Source organism: Grampus griseus, assembly GCF_964374135.1.
Source record: "Grampus griseus genome assembly, chromosome: 2".
NCBI classification, from domain to species: domain Eukaryota; kingdom Metazoa; phylum Chordata; class Mammalia; order Artiodactyla; family Delphinidae; genus Grampus; species Grampus griseus.
Window position 1 is genome coordinate 46,770,144 of NC_139018.1, and position 17,296 is coordinate 46,787,439.

Sequence of the window (17,296 nt, forward strand, 5' to 3'; positions counted from 1 at the left end):
CTGAACTTTTAAAAATCATTTCATCAGTTCCCCCTTGTTTAAGCACCAAAATGTTACTAAGACCATGTTTTCATCTATTATTCCAGCCCAGCAACCTGAGTCCTGTAAAAGTTCTGTAAAACAGAAACTTACCATAATTCATAATTTTTTTGAGCAAAGAACCTACTATGATCCATATTTTTTCATTTTTGCTTTTGGGCCTTGCCCTCCAGCAACTCATTTTCTGTGATACTGGTTCTCAAGCCGTAATTAAAACATAAAGATCAAGAACAGATGTCTGCCTGCTCTCTGGAGCTTCCACAAACTATGTAGTGTAGAGTTTGGCATTATGGATTTTATGCTAAAGAGAAACAAAATAGAAGAATTAACTGTTGAACAAACCCACATACCAATGCTAAAGACATAAGAAAGTATTTAAAAGAAAGTGGACCAAAGCTCATGGTGGTTCTTTTAATGTACCATTAACTCAGAGACGGCAAAATGAATCTATTTGTTCACATCAGCTCGGTGACTTGATGGTATACACCAAAAAAAAAAAAAAAAAAAAAAAAAAAAGCTGTGTTCTTGCTGATTCACCTTGAGTGAGATATTTAACCATTTGAGGGGTTGCCTTTTTGGCAAATGTTAGCTGACAAAAATGATAGTTCGTACTGCAAAGGGTTACTGGAAGGGATGCAGGAGTGGAGGGCAGAGGTGTCCTTTCCCTTCTAAGGCTGCTTAATTAGTTGAAGCATAGATGCCACTAAGGAACTCTGTGTATCAATTTCTTTTGAGATGCTAGTGAACCTGAACTGTGGAGGAAATGAAAAGGAAGTGAATGGGTTAAAGACAGTTTTCCAGCAAAGAGTATATGCAAGGACTGAACATCCCAAGCGTGGCTGCTCTATTTCAAACTCTTACACTTTTGCACAGAATGCACAAGTACCATAGGAATTACATGTACCTAAATCTGAACAGATTTTGCTCTTTTTCCAATACCCCCTCTCTAAAGCAGGAACCTCATCTGGAGTTAAAATCTGGTGTTTGTTAGCTGGGCAGTCTTCAACAGTTTACTTAGCCTCTCTATGCCTCTCTTCAAATGTTAAAAAAAAAAAAAAAAAAGCGGGGGTGGGGGGAATAGGAAGGGAATAACTATAGTGTATAAACCATAAATTGTTTCAAGGATTAAATGAGATAATGAAACTTGAACGTCCCTGACGATGGTCAAGAATCCAAAGTAGGTTGATTTTCCTTATAAGTATATGGTTGAAGAGAATATGCAAATATTTACATAATTGTTCATCTAATTATAACTAGCATGCGGGAATGGCAGCTTTTATTTTCATAAATGCCACTAGCCATACGTTTTCACATAGGCATTAAAATAGTTTCACATACACTCCAGATTTGATCTACACATTAAGAATCTTGGGAGTCTTAGGTGGGTAGGTGGGCTCCAGCTAACATGGGGCAGAGCAGGGACCTGGGTTCCGGGTCGCACTTCTGCTCTCCTGCCAGGCTCCTTTCCTCTGTGTGTGTTGGCTCTAAATGGAGAGACATTTCTGCTAAGTTAGAGTTAAGAACATTTTGCTCTTGGGTGTGAAAGCTATGTACCACTGAGTCAAGGTTTGTGTGTGTGCAACTTGGAGACATTATCCCAAGAAGAAAGATTTACTGCAGGCACCATAGTCTAGAGGGTTTTTAACCTTTCCTGGGTCCCAAATCCCTTTGAAAATTGGATAAAGTTATCCTCCCTTACACGCACTTTTACACTTACCCCCAAAATTGTATGCATCAATTTTGTGGTTTTCACAGATCCTCTAAAATCCATCTAGAGATCCTTAATGAGGCCACATAGCCGGTTTAAGAATCTCTACAGAGATTAGCATTTAATTTAAATACAACAAAGAAAGCCAGCACTCGCTTTTATATTCCCCTTAAGACCCTTAGTTTTTCAGTCCTCCAGTTTCTATCCCCCCTCCTTTTTTTTTTTCACCTGGATTCTATCTAAAGCTGGGGAAATAAAAGCAGACTACCCAAACTCTTCAGGTTCTAGCTAAAGAACTAGTCAGGAGTGGAACAAACATTTTGGTGCAAACTGAAGACATACTTACCCATTACTTGTACTGACACCCTAATGTGCAAAGGAGGAACAAAAAGATTCAGAATGAAAATCGGACTTATGAGGCAAAGACTTCAAAAGCCAGCTTGCCATCCCTTTGTACTGGATAACAGAGTTACCTTGCTATGTTTCATTTTTAACTCCTTCAGGGAAGGCTGGGGCCCCCTAGGTTGTTTGGCAATGACCCACTGCTCCACCAAAGATGATCTGAAGCCCCTTCCGGCAACCTCACACCTGCTGCTGGCCTTCTCCATGCCAGGTCCTTGCTTCTCCTCTTCCTAACCTTATAAACCTCACCTCCCCAGTGTTGCATAAATTTGCAGGTACCGCTGCTGGGCTTGGCAAGTAGAAACAGCAGATCCCTTGAGCCCAGGCACCTGGGGAAACAAACTCTTTTCCTTACCTGATGGGAAAACCCAGACTCTGCTGCTTGAACAACCTGTTATAGGATGGAACCGGTAGTGGAGAGGGCGGCTAGCTTAACATTTACTATCCAGATTTAATTTTTTGCGAGTATAATCCGGACTCAGGTACCCTGTGCCCCAACAAATCTAAGGGCGGGGCCGGCGCACGGGGAACTGCAGGCAGAAGGAGCAAAATTGTCTCAGGAACCGCGCTTAGGACCTACCTTCCTACCTACCTTCCTCCTTCCCTTCCCTCCTCCTTCCCCCCTTCCCTTCTTTCCTCCCTCTCTCCTTCTGCAGGAATGGCCCAGACTCTCCAAGACAAGGGGGACGACGTCTCGGGACGTCGACGTCGTCTCGGGAGCCTCTCGCGCGCTGGATGGAGGTTCCTTGCGGGCGGCTCACCCCGTGGCCCGCGCTTTCGCTGTTTATTCAAGTGTGGGTCAGATTAGCCACCTGGGGCACAAATCCTGCAAAACGAGTCTGAGAGCGGGGCGAGCTCTTGCAGGTAGGAAGGTGTAGCCGCCGAGCTAAAAATAACGCGGGCCGGGCGGTGCGGGGAGCTGGGTGGCCTCCACCCTCGCTGGGCCGACACCCCAGGACGCCTGCTGGGGCGTCCCTGCCGGCGCACCCCGCAACCTCCCGAGCCTGGGACGCGCGTCGAGGTCCTCAGGGTGGCGGCCCACGCCGGCGCCTGCTGTGACTGTGCGAGGTAAGAGGAGCCGGAGCTAGGTGCCCGCAGCCGGCCGGAGAGGAGCGGAGAGGCGCCGGGGCTGACTCGGCACTGCCGTCGTCCGCACCCCATGCTCCGGCAGCAGGAGGTGAGAGCCGGGCTCCCCGTTGCTCCGCACAGGCGGCTCGGTCCCTTCCCGCAGTTCACCCTCTCAACAGCCTTCTCCGATTTCTCTGACTCCTTGAATTTGAGTTTGTGTCATCTCTGAGCCCGGCCCTGGGGACGCAAGGGCCCGAAAAGGGCCCAACCCCGCTCACAGGCACTTCAGAAGTATCTCTGTGTCTGAGCTGGGACTCGGCTTTGGCGAGGGGTCAAGAGAGGCGCTCCTTCGGAGCCCCATTTTCTCTATTACTTTCCCGTCCCCAGCCCGATCCCCCAAGCCGGGGGCTCCCAGAAGCTGGGGGCGGACCCTATTTCTTTCTCTGAAGATGTTACCTCTCCTTTGGACTTAGGGCACTTTTATCCTATGAAATAAGCATCTGGGGTCCCTGTCTCCCCCATCCCCATCCCCACCCCCGAGACTGATGCTTTGCAATGCCCAGTCCGAGCCTGTCAGCCAAGGAGGGGAAGAGCTGTACAAGGTGCAGATGCCTCCAGGAGCTTCTCTTCTGGCCCAGTTGTTCCTGCCCTCCTCCGCTTGAGAAAAATGTCAGGGCAGCAGCACCTTGCCCTCTACCTTGGGTTGCACTGGTCCCCAGAGACCAGGTCTTGGTTGGTGCCGCTGCTTTTCTCTGGGAGGCCCCAGACTGGATTCCCTGAAGCCATAGGTGGGTTTCATCACTGCTGTGGCCACTGGGACTACAGATCGTGCTTCTAGCTTTGCCCTGTGCAACCCCTTGGTTATCTGAGGTGCCTAGAAACATTGTCTCTTGCTGGTAGGCTTCAAATGGTAGTCAAAGAAAACAACTGTAAAAAAGTCATTTCCAAAGAATATTTTTCGTAAACTCTTATTGAAATACAACACGAATAGAAAACTGCACAAATCTCATGTATACAACCTGATGAGTTTTCACAAAGTGAACGTCGACAAGCATTTTAAAGTGTTTGTTACATCTATGTGTAATCCCTGAGGGGATTCCAAATAATATACTTTTATTCTTGAAGAGGACCCCCCCCAAGGACCTTGATATATTTAAGCTATTTGTAAAAACATCCAAGTTTTATTTATATGATAACAATTTCTTGGATCACATACCTCTTTGGACAAACCTTTCCTTGCAAAAGACTAGATAGAAAGCTGTTAGCATGAAGTGAGGGGAGCCGGTTAGATGGTATCGCCCAGGTGACATCTGGTTGGGGAACAACTCATTTGGTACAGCCTGATGTCCAAATAGGACTCTGCTACTGCCTCCAAAACTCACCCCACAGTGACACTGCATTTTATCCAAGTCACACTGTTCATGCACAACAGCGAGAGAAAGAGAAGGATGTGCGCGCTGAGAATGAAGACATTCCAAGGTTGTAACCTTCTTGCTACCTTCCATAGTAATTTGTTTCCAAACAGCATCCGTGCCATAGAATCAGGTGAGTGCAGCGGACCATTTTTTAGCAAAGGAAGCCTAAAACAGGGAGAAGCCAAATATCCTCCATTGTGTACCAATCCCATCCTCTTTGTCATAACCCTTCTTTGCAAAGGGAGGAATTTCAATATCCATGCCCTGTCTGCCATCCACATGTTAAACGTGTTAAGACATAAAAGCAGTCTTTTCATCTGTTCTCTCTGGAGTCTTCGTTAGAGTTCTCTGTCCATTTTTGGTCTGTTTTGAAGGATTAAAAAAATATATATCCCAGCAAGTAGCAAGAGAACAATGTAAGGCATAAGGAACTGAAGTAGTAGTACATTTTGTTTTATTCATGAGAAAATATTAGAAGGCAATATTATTTATCTTTGAGTGAGGTATATCAAGGGTTGACAACAGTCTCAAATGTTTGGAGAAGGAAAACTTTGCAATCAGGTTTATCTTTCTTCTGCAGAGCAGAGAAAAGGAAACGGGTTTACATTTTAGCAAGAGGTACAGAGAAAAATTGTTAAAAGTGAGAGGTGTTAGGGACCAGCAAAACCAGAGATGGAAAATGCTTTGGCTCTGTCATCTAGTCTATTATTTCCTTGCGCCCAGTGGTTATGAATGTCTACTTTGACAGGTATTAGTTATCTTCGCAGAGATGTGTTCCTGGGTCAGATCTGTACCGATAGATCATAATGAATGTTAACTCAATGAATGCAGATTCACGTAAACAGCCTTTATTCAGTCAATGCCTGAGATATGTGCAGGACCAATGGTTACAAAATCAATGTGAGATATAGCCCTTTCCTTTAAAAAGTTTATCACTAACTGTAAATAAAACTCAATACCACCTCTGCACAATAATAACAGCTAATATTTATTGAGCACTTATGTACCTGCCATTTTATTACATTAACTCATTTAATGCTTATAAGAACATTATGAACTAGAAATTGTTATTCTCAGATCGTAAATGAGGAAACCAAGACTCTGGAGGTTAAGCCACTTGACCACGATTTTAACGAATAGACAGTATATCGTTTCTTGATCTTGGGGCCTGAGAAAGACCTATGAGGAATCTGGTCCATTCTCATATTTTACAATGAGGAAACAGACCCAGCAGAGGGAAGCAGCCTCTTACTCAAGATCACAGCCTTTTCCCAGGGAAGGTCACATAAGTCTTGCCCTAAGGTGGGCTATGTAATAAGAGCAGGAGGAGATAAGCTAATGGGTCTTGATTTTGTTCTGTCTTCCAAGGACCAGGAAGATACCCTGAAATTCTCTGTAACAGAAGGATGGAGCTGCAGCTGGTGTCTTGGCCTTGGGAAAGCCTCCAGGGCAAGCCGTGTTTAGTCAGAAACTATGGCCATGGGTTTCCAGCCCTCTGCAGGCCCAGCTCTCAGCATGTGGAGCTGAAGACAAACTGAGCTGGTCTGAATTTTGGGGCCACCACCTACTGGCTCCGTGACCTTGAGCAACTTACACAATCTCTCTAAATTTCAGATTCTCATCTGTAAAGCTGAAATTTTATGAGGGCTGTCATGAGGGCTAGACAGCAAATATGAGATAAATGGTAAATATTAATAAGAGAAAAGCAAATGCCTTCAGAGATCCCTTATAATTCCAATTCCAATTTATCTGTCTTACTGCTTCTCAAAAGTCAGCAATGATGCTGGGAATTTCTTCCAAGTACCCCTCCATAGCTTCAACAGACAATCGGCAAAGAAGGTTTGAAGACCTGATGTGGTTTTTAATCAAGGACCTGAAGCAAGGACTACTACACCTATAGGATTAAAAATCTTTTCACTTGCAAAAACCTATCAGGTGTGTTTGGAGGTAGTAATGCTATAATTACCGCATTTAACAGTTTATAGAGCACAAGCCAAGCATATTCCTTGCCTGTTTAATAATGTCTAGGTGTCAGCCTTTCAGTGGTATCAGCATTGAAAATATAAGGGAAATGACTTTTAAAACAGTAGTTCTCAAACTTTAGTGTACTCAGAATCATCAGGGAACCTTGTGACATACGTAGATTTCTGGATCCGGATCTCAGGCAGCCAGGCCAGGTAGTCTGCATTCTTATCAGCACCTGCAGGCTTGTTCTGAAGCTTTTGGTCCCCAGAACATACACTGAGAAAGGCTGTTCTAAGGGCTCACTGTCCACCTACTCTTTCCTGATGCTCTCCAGGGAATGCCCAACAAATGAACGCCCTTTATGCAGCAGTAGCAGCAGAGCAGCCGTAGTTGCCCTTGAATGATGATGGATTTCTCCTCCTAATCTATATGTTTTAAGGGTACAGTTTCATTTGATCCATCCATATTACGTTCTACAAAAACATCAAGATTCCTAAGTAAACTTGAGATGGTGAAAAGACTGGATTGATTGCTCTCACCACCTCTCATCTCTAGGCTGGGATCGATTTAGCTCTTTAACCAACAAGTGATTTGTTCTTTGGCATGAGAGAAAGGAAAACAACAACAACGAAAACAAACAAACAAACAAAAAACAAAAAGAGGAGTAAAGGGATTTGATAATGATGGTTTGCACCCATCTAAAATGTGGGCTAGAAATAAAGCTGTCCCAGGAGAGCTGAAGCTGAGTTCTCTCAACACACATCTAAAGATTCATATCAGGGTCTCAACCAGGTATGTCAGGTGGCTTAATTAGAAACTCCTAGACTATGCGTTTCATAGACACATGGGTGGCCCAATGGCCACTTTAGTATCTGGGCTTCAGCAAAATGAGATAATAGCTATCATCCAAAAACATTTGGGTTTTAAAAAAGAAAAAAAACCTATTATCTGGTGCTACAAAATGAAATAAAGCCCTGCTTTTAAGCACAGCATATCACTGTTGCTTTCGAGTTTAAATATTAAGGAACACATTTTGTTAATGATTAAAACGGTAGTGATTGATTTAGGGGGCTTGGTAAACATTTAATCTGTCCTTATTCCTTACAGAAGGAGCACACTGCTTAGGGCCCTAGGATGGACATTAGGTAATGATTGAATGGAGTTTTAATTTTGTGTTATTATTAATAGTTAATGTAATTTTGATTATGTTGGAAGCTGGAGGTATATTGTCAGTCATCCTTTCAGGGTGGTGGTACTGCCCTGTCCTGCTTAATCAGAGGTTCTTAGAGGAGGTGGGCTCAGAAGTGATTTAAATGAAAGAAGGTTGATGTTTAATATAATAAACTTTCAATTAAACATTTAAATCATTTTCAAATTGAAAAGGGTCATGGAAATTATCTGGCCTAATTCTTTCATTATGCAGATGAGAAAACTGAGACCCTAGAGAATTAAAGGACTTGCCCAAAGCCATTCAGCTTGTCTCCCTTGTTTGATGTATTATTAGGCTAAAAGACTTCACAGGCCTAACTTGGAAAAGATGGCAGGAGACCTTGGCTCTGCTCTCACAGTTGTTTCTCTGATCTCAAGCACTTCCCACCCTTCGTAACCTGTGTTCCACACAGGAAGTAATTCCTGTTTTATAAATATTGGAGGTGTGTGAAGGTAGTTTTTACAGAAGAGCTACCTTGGACCAGTACCTTTTTAAGTAAAGACTTAAATGCCCTGCTTGAGACAGTGAAGTGTAATATCTATCCCAGGGAAAGAAATCCAGCACAGAAAATGCTCCATCCTTTGGTATTCCCCCAGCTACCTGGAGCTCAGGGCAGTGACCCTCAGCCCTGCCCTGCAGCTGAAGTAGCTCAGGACTCGAGAGCAGAGGCTGTGACTTACTTCAGGGCTCTGGGCAAGTCCGTTTAACGTGGCTGTCCTTCCCCTTCGGTGTTTGTAAAACAGAGAGATGATGCTGATATCTTCCTCGTTGCTCCGTCTGTTTGGGAAGGTTTATAAAGCCACACATTCCCCCTCCCTGCTAATACGATTACTAGCACTTTCTTGTAGGAAAGGCCCAACTCCTCATCTTCTTTCTTCCTTTAAAAACAGACCAAAGGGTATATTGTCTTGTGTCCTTGTGGCCAAAAAGGTTGTTGCTTCTGTGGTTGTTACCTTCTTAGAATGTCAGTTTGCTGATGTTAAGGATTCCTAGGTGCACCACAAATCAACAACATCAAAAATCAACAACAACAATAACAAAAATAACTGCCTTGTTGGTTCTTGGAAGTTATGAGTTACAAACAGACTTTTCCAATTATAAAAACGTTGCCCCAGCCTGTCTCCAAGCCTCCTCTGTCCTCAAAAGGGTGAGGTCTGGAGGGGCAGGGGGAAGTAGACTGTTTATTAGGGCTGACTTTCTGAGGGTCACCAAGGCTTTCCACAAGAAGCATTTTAAAAAATGCTTTGGAAGGAAAGTCATCTCTCAATAGCCAAAGAGGTACCTGGTACCTCTTTTAAGCACACAGCTCTGAGCACAGCCTGTTTCTCAACGTTTGGAAATCCTTTAACAGTTTATGGAAGGCCTCCCTTTAAACCCATCCAACAGCTCCCTTCTCCATAACCTGATTTTTGAGGTGTTTCATTATCTCTAATTACTCGGGTGAATGGTGATTACTCAGTGTTTTAATCATCGGTTTGGGCAGTAGCTACTCTAAACTCAGAGAAGCCCAGACTACCCTGGGTATTTTTGGAAGGTACTGGGACTAGTCGATGCATGCATTCTAGTACCTCTGCACGTGGTCACCAGGTGAGCCCCGAACGCTTCCCGGAGCTGGAGGCAGCGGCGTCCCAGCCTGGGCAGCAGCTGCTGACTCGGGCGCTGCCCGGGTTTCCGGGACCAGGGCCGGCGAGGCGAGGCCCGGCGGCGGGATGGGAGGATGTGGGCGGGGCTCCCATCCCAGAAAGGGAGGCGAGCGAGGGAGGAGGGAAGAAGGGAGGGGCTGCTGGGGAAGAGGAGGAGGAAGGAAAGAAAGAAAGAGAGAGAGAGAGGGAAAGAGGAGGAAGAAGATGCGGGAGGGCAGAGGAGGAGGGAGGGAGGGAGGAAAGGGGAGCGCAGCTCGGCCCGGAAACTAGGTGAGTTTGGCATCAGAGCCGAGGGACAGGAGCCTGCGACGCCGCTGCAGATCAGGACTGAGTATCTCGCCTCTCTCCCTGATGGGATTCCCGTCCACGCCGTCTCGAGCCTGCTGCGTCCCAGTCCTCAGCCCTCGCCCAGGTTCACTGCAGCTGTTCAGAGGTCCCCAGGAGCTGCTGCTTGCGAGCCTGCTACTGCAGGGATCTATGGTGAGCAAGGCTACCTGGCGAGGGGCGGGGGGGGGGGGGGAAGGGCTGAGGTGCATCCTTGGGGGGAGAAGTAGGGGGCTCTGGCTGTGTCGAGGCAAAAGGTGCTCCCTTCCCCCCCCCCCCACGCCGGTGGTGGTGCTAGAGGTAGGGATGCTTGCGCTGAAAGTCACTTCCATATATGCCACTGCCTCTACCCGGACCACTTTCTCCGTCCGTTGGCCCCAGGCGATTTCCACGTTTGGTAGGTTCGGGGCAGGAGAAGAGCGGAGACGAGAATCCTTTAGTTGGAGGTCGTTGGGAAAGACCGTGGGGTCTTGAGCCGAACACGTCGCTCGTGGACTAGCATTTGCGACTTCCCGGCGGGAAGGGCCAGGAGAGAAAGGGGAGAGGTGGCTCTGAGGTCCGGAGAAAGTGAGGGAACTGAGGGGCGTCGAGGTGGAGAGAGAACACCTAACCAGGGCTAGTTCCGCGGTGGTGAGCGCGGTTCTCCTGCTTCTGGAGCGTGCGCGCCGCGGGAGGGCTGCGTCTAGGGGAGTGTCACCCGACCCGGCCCCCAGCCGGCGAATGCCCCTGAAAGCTGGCGAACCGCTGCTGCCCAACGCGCCTCCCGCACGAGCTATTCTCGTGGACTTGCAGCATCCAAGGAGCTGCTCCTCTATCATTTCACGGTGTAGGGTCTGTAGGGACGACGGCCGGGATGCTAGCCGCCCCGGAAACGCAGGTTCCTGCGGTGTCGTGTCCTTTGGAGAGTTGCTGGCGAGATGCACGGCGGACGCGTGGCTCTTACTGGCCCTCCCGGCTCAGAGCCGACGGGAAACTGTCCCGGGATTCGCGGGTCCCTGTGGACCCCTCCCTCCCCGCGGGAGCTGCGCCCGCGACCTTAGAGGCTTCCCGGGCACCATTTGGTGAATAGTTTGTGAGGATAGCGGTTTGTGAGGATCGCGTTTTGTGGGCTGAAGGCTTTGTGAGACGTTAAAACCCCCGGACATTGACTTGGTAAACTGAGGCCACCTCTGAAGAAACTTTGGCGTTGGGCGAAAACTCGGGCAAGGAAGTAAAGGACGAGTTGCATCCCCGCCCCTCAAGAAAGAGTTCTGGAGACGAAAGTGCTTTTCGGCTTTTATCTTTTTAATTAAGAAAACTGGGGGAGAAAAATGTGATTAGAGATGAATCCTTATGAATCCGAAGTTGAAACACAACCCGCTCTTCCCCCGGCCTCTGGGTTTTAGCGCAGCGCGCGCTCCCGCCGCACCCTGGGAGATTCCTAGGGCCAGAGGATTGTCGGCGGACTGCGGGCGCCCGCGCCTTCCGCTGTTCCTTCGCCCGCGGGGACCGACCCTTCTCCGTGTGCTTTTCCCACTTCTGGAGCTCCTCCCACGGGGCATCTTGAAGGTTCTGGGCGTCTCAATAAAACTCTTTGCTCTTCCCAACCCTTTCGCAGTCAGCCCCAGCGGTGGCGCGGGAGCGGGAAAACCTAAAGCCGCTCAAAAAGCGGCGCGGCTCTCGCCGGGCGTGGACCGTCGCGCAGGGGCGCCCGCGGCCTCCACACCCCGGCTAGCGCGCTGTCGGGCGGCGCCGGGCAGCCGCGGCCGGAGGGAGGGTTAAGCGCTTTAAAAGAGGAGTCCTTTACAACTCTTCCTCCAAGCCTTCCCGAGAGTGCCCCCAAGAAGAAAGCCAAGTTTGTGGGGGAGAGTGAGGTCGGCAGCCTGAGCCCTCGAGCTCTGAAGCGACCCAAGGCAGGAACTGGGAACAGCCTCAGGAAAGGGCGGCCGGGTGCCGTGCGCTTTGCAGCGGGAGTCGTGGGACTCGGGACCCCGGGGCAGGCCAGGCTGACTCAGAGTTGCGTGGGTCAGGTTTTTGAAAAGGCCCCCGTGCTGAGCGACCCACGCGTGCAGCATCTTCGGTTAGGACATCTCAGTAATTCCTTGAGCTGTGGGCTGGTAAAATTCTTGAAGAAATATTTGCTGCGACTGTGCAGCTGGTGCAAAGGAGGAAGGGGGTGGGGGAGGAAGTGGCGGGGGAGGAGTAGTAGTTTAAAAAAGACAAGCTGGGAAGAGAGAGAAAGAGAGAGACGCAGACGCAGAGGTCGAGCGCAGGCCGAAAGCTGTTCACGGTTTTCTCGACTCCTGGGAATGCGGTGGGATTTCCTTTCTGCGCCGGGTCGGGAGTTGTAAAACCTCCGCTACATTGAGACCTGAAAAATGCGATGCGCCCTTTCTGCGGAGACGCTTCTTTTCGCGTCTGCCCTGAGCTGTGCGCTTCGGCGTCCGCCCCTCTGCCTTTAATGGCCCACCGACCACTTTCTTCGGAGATTTGCTTTGCTTGGCAGGGATCGCCGAGGTGCGGAGTTTCTCTCCGTAAAGGAACCGGAGGAAAGAGCCTAGCGGCGGCTCCCTCACCACTTTCCCACACCGATTACCGCCTAAACGTCTCCCGCCCCGGCCCCGCGTGACAGGGTCCGCCGCTTTTGGCTGGGAGCTAAAGTGGCTGCCCACTTCTTCTGAACATTCGCAAGCGTTCGCCAGGGGGTGACTAGCTGTCACTGGGAGCAATATTTGGCCTCTCGGAGACCCTGGGGAGGAAGTGGGGTGCGCGCGGCGCGTGTGTCTGTGTGTCCCTCAGCACTTTCCTTTTTAAATGACTCTCGGTGGTGGCTTTCAGCGGCTGAGACTCCGCTGCCCCCAATCCCGGCCCCACTTGAGCTGGGTTCGGGCTGAAAGGCGCAGCCCTTACGGTGCCCCCCAGATCCTCGGCTTCAGGCCGCTGGCGCGAGGGCCCAGCCCGACGCACCGAAGGCTACAGGTAGAGGCGAGGACCACGTCCTCCGCGCGGTGCACCCGGGGACCGGCCGAGGGCTCCGCAGAACGCCACCCGGAGCTCCTCCCGGACCGCTTGAGGTTTGGGGCTGCTGGCGCGGAGGCTGGCCTCTCCAGGAGGGGGCGGGGCCGCGGGCGGGCGGGGATTGGGGGGTGGGGAGACGGGGGCGGGCGCGCGGGCCCTTTCACAGCCCGCCTCGGGGAGGGCGGGCTCCTCCGTGCGTGGGGCGGGGCCTCTGCGTTCACGTGACGCCTAGGGGCTGGAAGAAAAACAGAGTCTGTCTGCGCCAGAGTCTCATTATATTCAAATATTCATTTTAGGAGCCATTCCGTAGTGCCATCCAGAGCAACGCACTGCCGCAGCTCCTCTGAGCATTTCCAGCAAGTTTGTTCAAGATTGGCTGTCAAGAATCATGGACTGTTATTATATGCCTTGTTTTCTGTCAGTGAGTAGACACCTCTTCCTTCCCTCCTCCCGGGAATTCACTCTGCCCTCCCCACCCGTGCTCGCCTTGTGTCCCTCCCGTCGGACCTTCCTTCCACACTCTGCTTTCTGGCAGCGCTGTCGCTTTCTTCTAGGCCGGGCAGCCACTGCGCTCCGAGCCCACCGGTTCTATTTAAAGTGCTCCTTGCTCCCACTCGCTCTCTCTGATCCGTGCGTTGCAAGAAAGGGAAGCGAGAGGGGGCTAAACAGATGGAAGGTCCTCAGCCTGGGGGGGGGGGGGCTAAGGGCCCCCCTCCCCACATAACTGGAGAGCACCCAGTGCCCCTGTGGCGAGTTCCTAGCTGCTTGTCAAAACTCACAGAGGTCGCTCTCGGACTCATCCCCTCCCACACACCCTTCCCCGGGAGTGAGCGAGAGGGCGCGATCAGATGCTTCTTGCTGGGCATTTCAAACTCATCAGCCACAGTAAAATAAACCCTCCAGCCATTCGGTCCGCCCCCAGACCCTGCCTCCCCCGTGTCTTCACCCTGCTCCTGCTTCTCTGCTTTCCCTCCCTCCTGCTCCGAACCAGCTGGAAGTGGTGGAAGTCGGGCTCTGGCTCGGAGGGCGGAGGAAGAAGGGGGGTGGAGGGAGAGGGGGAGAGAGGCTGAAGGTCTGAAGTGGAGAGGAGAGCGATGGCATTTTAATTCTCCCTCCCCCACCCTTCTTTACCTTCTCAATGTTAACTGTTTATCCTTGAAGAAGCCAAGCTGAGATCATGGTTCAGATAGCAGTTGGGACAAAAAAAGATTAACAGGATGGAGGCTATCTGATTTGGGGTTATTTGACTGTAAACAAGTTAGACCAAGTAATTACAGGGCAATTCCTACTTTCAGGCCGTGCATGGCTGCAGCTGGTGGTGAGGGGTGTGTGTGAGGGCGAAGACACAAACTTGATCTTTCTGACCTGTTTTACATCTTGACCCTCTAGCTCTAGCCCTATGTGCGTATGCAGAGACATCTCTATTTCTCTCTAGTTATCGGTGTTTATTTATTCTTTAACCTTCCACCTCCTCCCCCTCCCCAGAGACACCATGATTCCTGGTAACCGAATGCTGATGGTCGTTTTATTATGCCAAGTCCTGCTAGGAGGCGCGAGCCATGCTAGTTTGATACCTGAGACGGGGAAGAAAAAAGTCGCCGAGATTCAGGGCCACGCGGGAGGACGCCGCTCAGGGCAGAGTCATGAGCTCCTTCGGGACTTCGAGGCCACACTTCTGCAGATGTTCGGGCTGCGCCGCCGCCCGCAGCCTAGCAAGAGCACGGTCGTCCCGGATTACATGCGGGATCTTTACCGGCTTCAGTCTGGGGAGGAGGAGGGGGAGCAGATCCACAGCATCGGTCTGGAGTATCCCGAGCGCCCCGCCAGTCGCGCCAACACCGTGAGGAGCTTCCACCACGAAGGTCAGTCCCTGCCCCGAGTCTGGGCTGGGGAGGGCCGGTAGGGCTGCCTGGTGGGACAGTGGAAGCTCCAGGAGAGAGGGGTTCCGGTTACCTCAGAGCCCCAGATCCAGGAGGCTGGGGGACAGAGCTGCTTGCTTTCTGGAGTTTTCAGAGTTGTGGCTGAATTTATTTTTTGGAGACAGAAGGGAGGGGTTGGGGAGAAGGGGAATGACACCACTCAGACGTGGGCTAGCCCCGGCCGTGTGTTTTTGCTATATCAAAGCCTTTTATGCCAGGGTTTCTGACTTTTTTTTTTTTCTGTTTTTCAAAGCACCTACTGAATTTAATATTACAGCTGTGTGTTTGTCAGGTTTATTCAATAGGGGCCTTGTAATCCGATCTGAATGTTTCCTAGCGGATGTTTCTTTTCCAAAGTAAATCTGAGTTATTAATCCACCAGCATCATTACTGTGTTGGAATTTATTTTCCTCTCTGTAACATGATCAACAAGGCATGCTCTGTGCTTCCAAGATCGCTGGGGAAATGTTTGGTAACATACTCGAAAGTGGAAGAGGCAGAAGGTGGTTGTGTGCATGTTCCCTCCTGCCTCTGCTCTGTTGGCCCCTCTTTTTCTTTACAACCACTTGTAAAGCAAACTGTGTACACAAAGCCAAGAGGGCTTTAAAAGGGAAGTCTGATGGTGGTGGAGTAAGGAGTTAACACATGGAAATTATTAGACGTATAAAGGAGATTGGGAGATTCTGTCTTTGGTGCTTGCTGAATGCTAGCTAGGCTTCGCTGGTTTGCTAGCTGCGCCATTTATCTGCTCCTTCAGATTAAACGGTATGCTTGTTTCCCCCAAATAGGCTTCCACTATATAAGCAGAGTTCATCACTCATCACCCGACTCTTAGCTATTTCTTGATTTTTCAGCCTCTGAAATAGCTCATGTGCTTTTTTTTTTTTCTCCCCTTTTTCTTTTCCTCCCTGACTGTGCCTAGAACATCTGGAGAACATCCCAGGGACCAGCGAAAACTCTGCTTTTCGTTTCCTCTTTAACCTCAGCAGCATCCCAGAGAACGAGGTGATCTCGTCCGCAGAGCTTCGACTCTTCCGGGAGCAGGTGGACCAGGGCCCTGACTGGGAGCAGGGCTTTCATCGTATAAACATTTATGAGGTTATGAAGCCCCCGGCAGAAGTGGTGCCCGGGCACCTCATCACACGACTACTGGACACGAGACTGGTCCACCACAATGTGACACGGTGGGAAACTTTTGATGTGAGCCCTGCAGTCCTTCGCTGGACCCGGGAGAAGCAGCCCAATTATGGGCTGGCCATTGAGGTGACCCACCTCCATCAGACACGGACCCGCCAGGGCCAGCATGTCAGGATTAGCCGATCGTTACCTCAAGGGAGTGGGGATTGGGCCCAGCTCCGGCCTCTGCTGGTCACCTTTGGCCATGATGGCCGGGGACATGCCTTGACCCGACGCCGGAGGGCCAAGCGTAGCCCCAAGCATCACCCACAGAGGGCCCGGAAGAAGAATAAGAACTGCCGGCGCCACTCGCTCTATGTGGACTTCAGCGATGTGGGCTGGAATGACTGGATTGTGGCCCCACCAGGCTACCAGGCCTTCTACTGCCATGGAGACTGCCCCTTTCCACTGGCCGACCACCTCAACTCAACCAACCATGCCATTGTGCAGACCCTGGTCAACTCTGTCAATTCCAGTATCCCCAAAGCCTGTTGTGTTCCCACCGAACTGAGCGCCATCTCCATGCTGTACTTGGATGAGTATGACAAGGTGGTACTGAAAAATTATCAGGAGATGGTAGTAGAGGGCTGTGGGTGCCGCTGAGATCAGGCCTTCCTTGGGGACACACATACACACACACACACACACACACACACGTTCCATCCACTACTCACCCACACACTACACAGACTGCTTCCTTATAGCTGGACTTTTATCTTAAAAAAAAAAAAAAAGAAAGGAAAAAAAAAATCTAAACATTCACCTTGACCTTATTTATGACTTTATGTGCAAATGTTTTGACCATATTGATCATATATTTTGACAAAATATATTTATAACTACGTATTAAAAGAAAAAATAAAATGAGTCATTATTTTAAAGGTAAACCATGTTCTTTTTCTCTTAAATCCTTTCTCTCCCTTCGCCCCATCTCTTTTGGATGAGATTTTTTTCTGTTAAGGTGGGGCTGGGGGCACTGTGGAAGTCAGAGTGTGGTAACTGGAGGTGGTTAAGTTGGAAAGACAGGAAGTAAACTGATGGTGGAGGATGGTAATTGCCAGGATGAATTGTTTTCCATTTCTATTTAATGTTAACAAGGACAAGGACGCGGCATCCTCTCCCATCTGGATGACACATGCCTTGGAGAAACAGTGGGATGAAAGGAGTAGGCCAGATTAAAGACTCAGTTTGGGGCTCTTTGTACATCCTCTGTTTTCGCTCACCTGTTAGAGGTGTGTCCCAGCAAAGTGTGATGGGTAAGAGTCTCAACTCTAGGGAAATGCTTCCCACCTCTGCTTTTATGATACCCAGGGCATCTCCGGTTATTACAGGCACCAATGTTGTATTTTCAAACCAAAACTAATTTGCACACTCACATATTAACGTGTGTATGTGTGTTTTAAGCAGGAGTTTTTTGAGGTTTTTTTTTT

At 49.6% G+C, this 17,296-nt stretch overlaps 1 protein-coding gene across 3 annotated transcripts; it reads left to right on the plus strand.

Moving 5' to 3' along the window:
- Positions 1 to 2,818: 2,818 nt before the first annotated feature.
- BMP4 (bone morphogenetic protein 4) lies at positions 2,819 to 16,728 on the plus strand. Of its 3 annotated transcripts, none has more exons than XM_082648699.1 (4): positions 2,819 to 3,013; positions 13,068 to 13,192; positions 14,257 to 14,633; positions 15,613 to 16,728. In XM_082648699.1, the coding sequence occupies exons 3-4, from the start codon at positions 14,264 to 14,266 to the stop codon at positions 16,467 to 16,469; spliced, it is 1,227 nt and encodes a 408-aa protein (XP_082504825.1). In that variant the 5' UTR covers positions 2,819 to 3,013; positions 13,068 to 13,192; positions 14,257 to 14,263; the 3' UTR covers positions 16,470 to 16,728. The 3 variants fall into 3 exon arrangements, with proteins under 3 accessions (XP_082504825.1, XP_082504827.1, XP_082504826.1); XM_082648701.1 differs by lacking the exon at positions 2,819 to 3,013 and adding an exon at positions 9,803 to 9,930 and having other exon boundaries at positions 14,310 to 14,633; XM_082648700.1 differs by lacking the exon at positions 2,819 to 3,013 and having other exon boundaries at positions 13,061 to 13,192.
- The last annotated feature ends 568 nt before the right edge of the window (positions 16,729 to 17,296 follow it).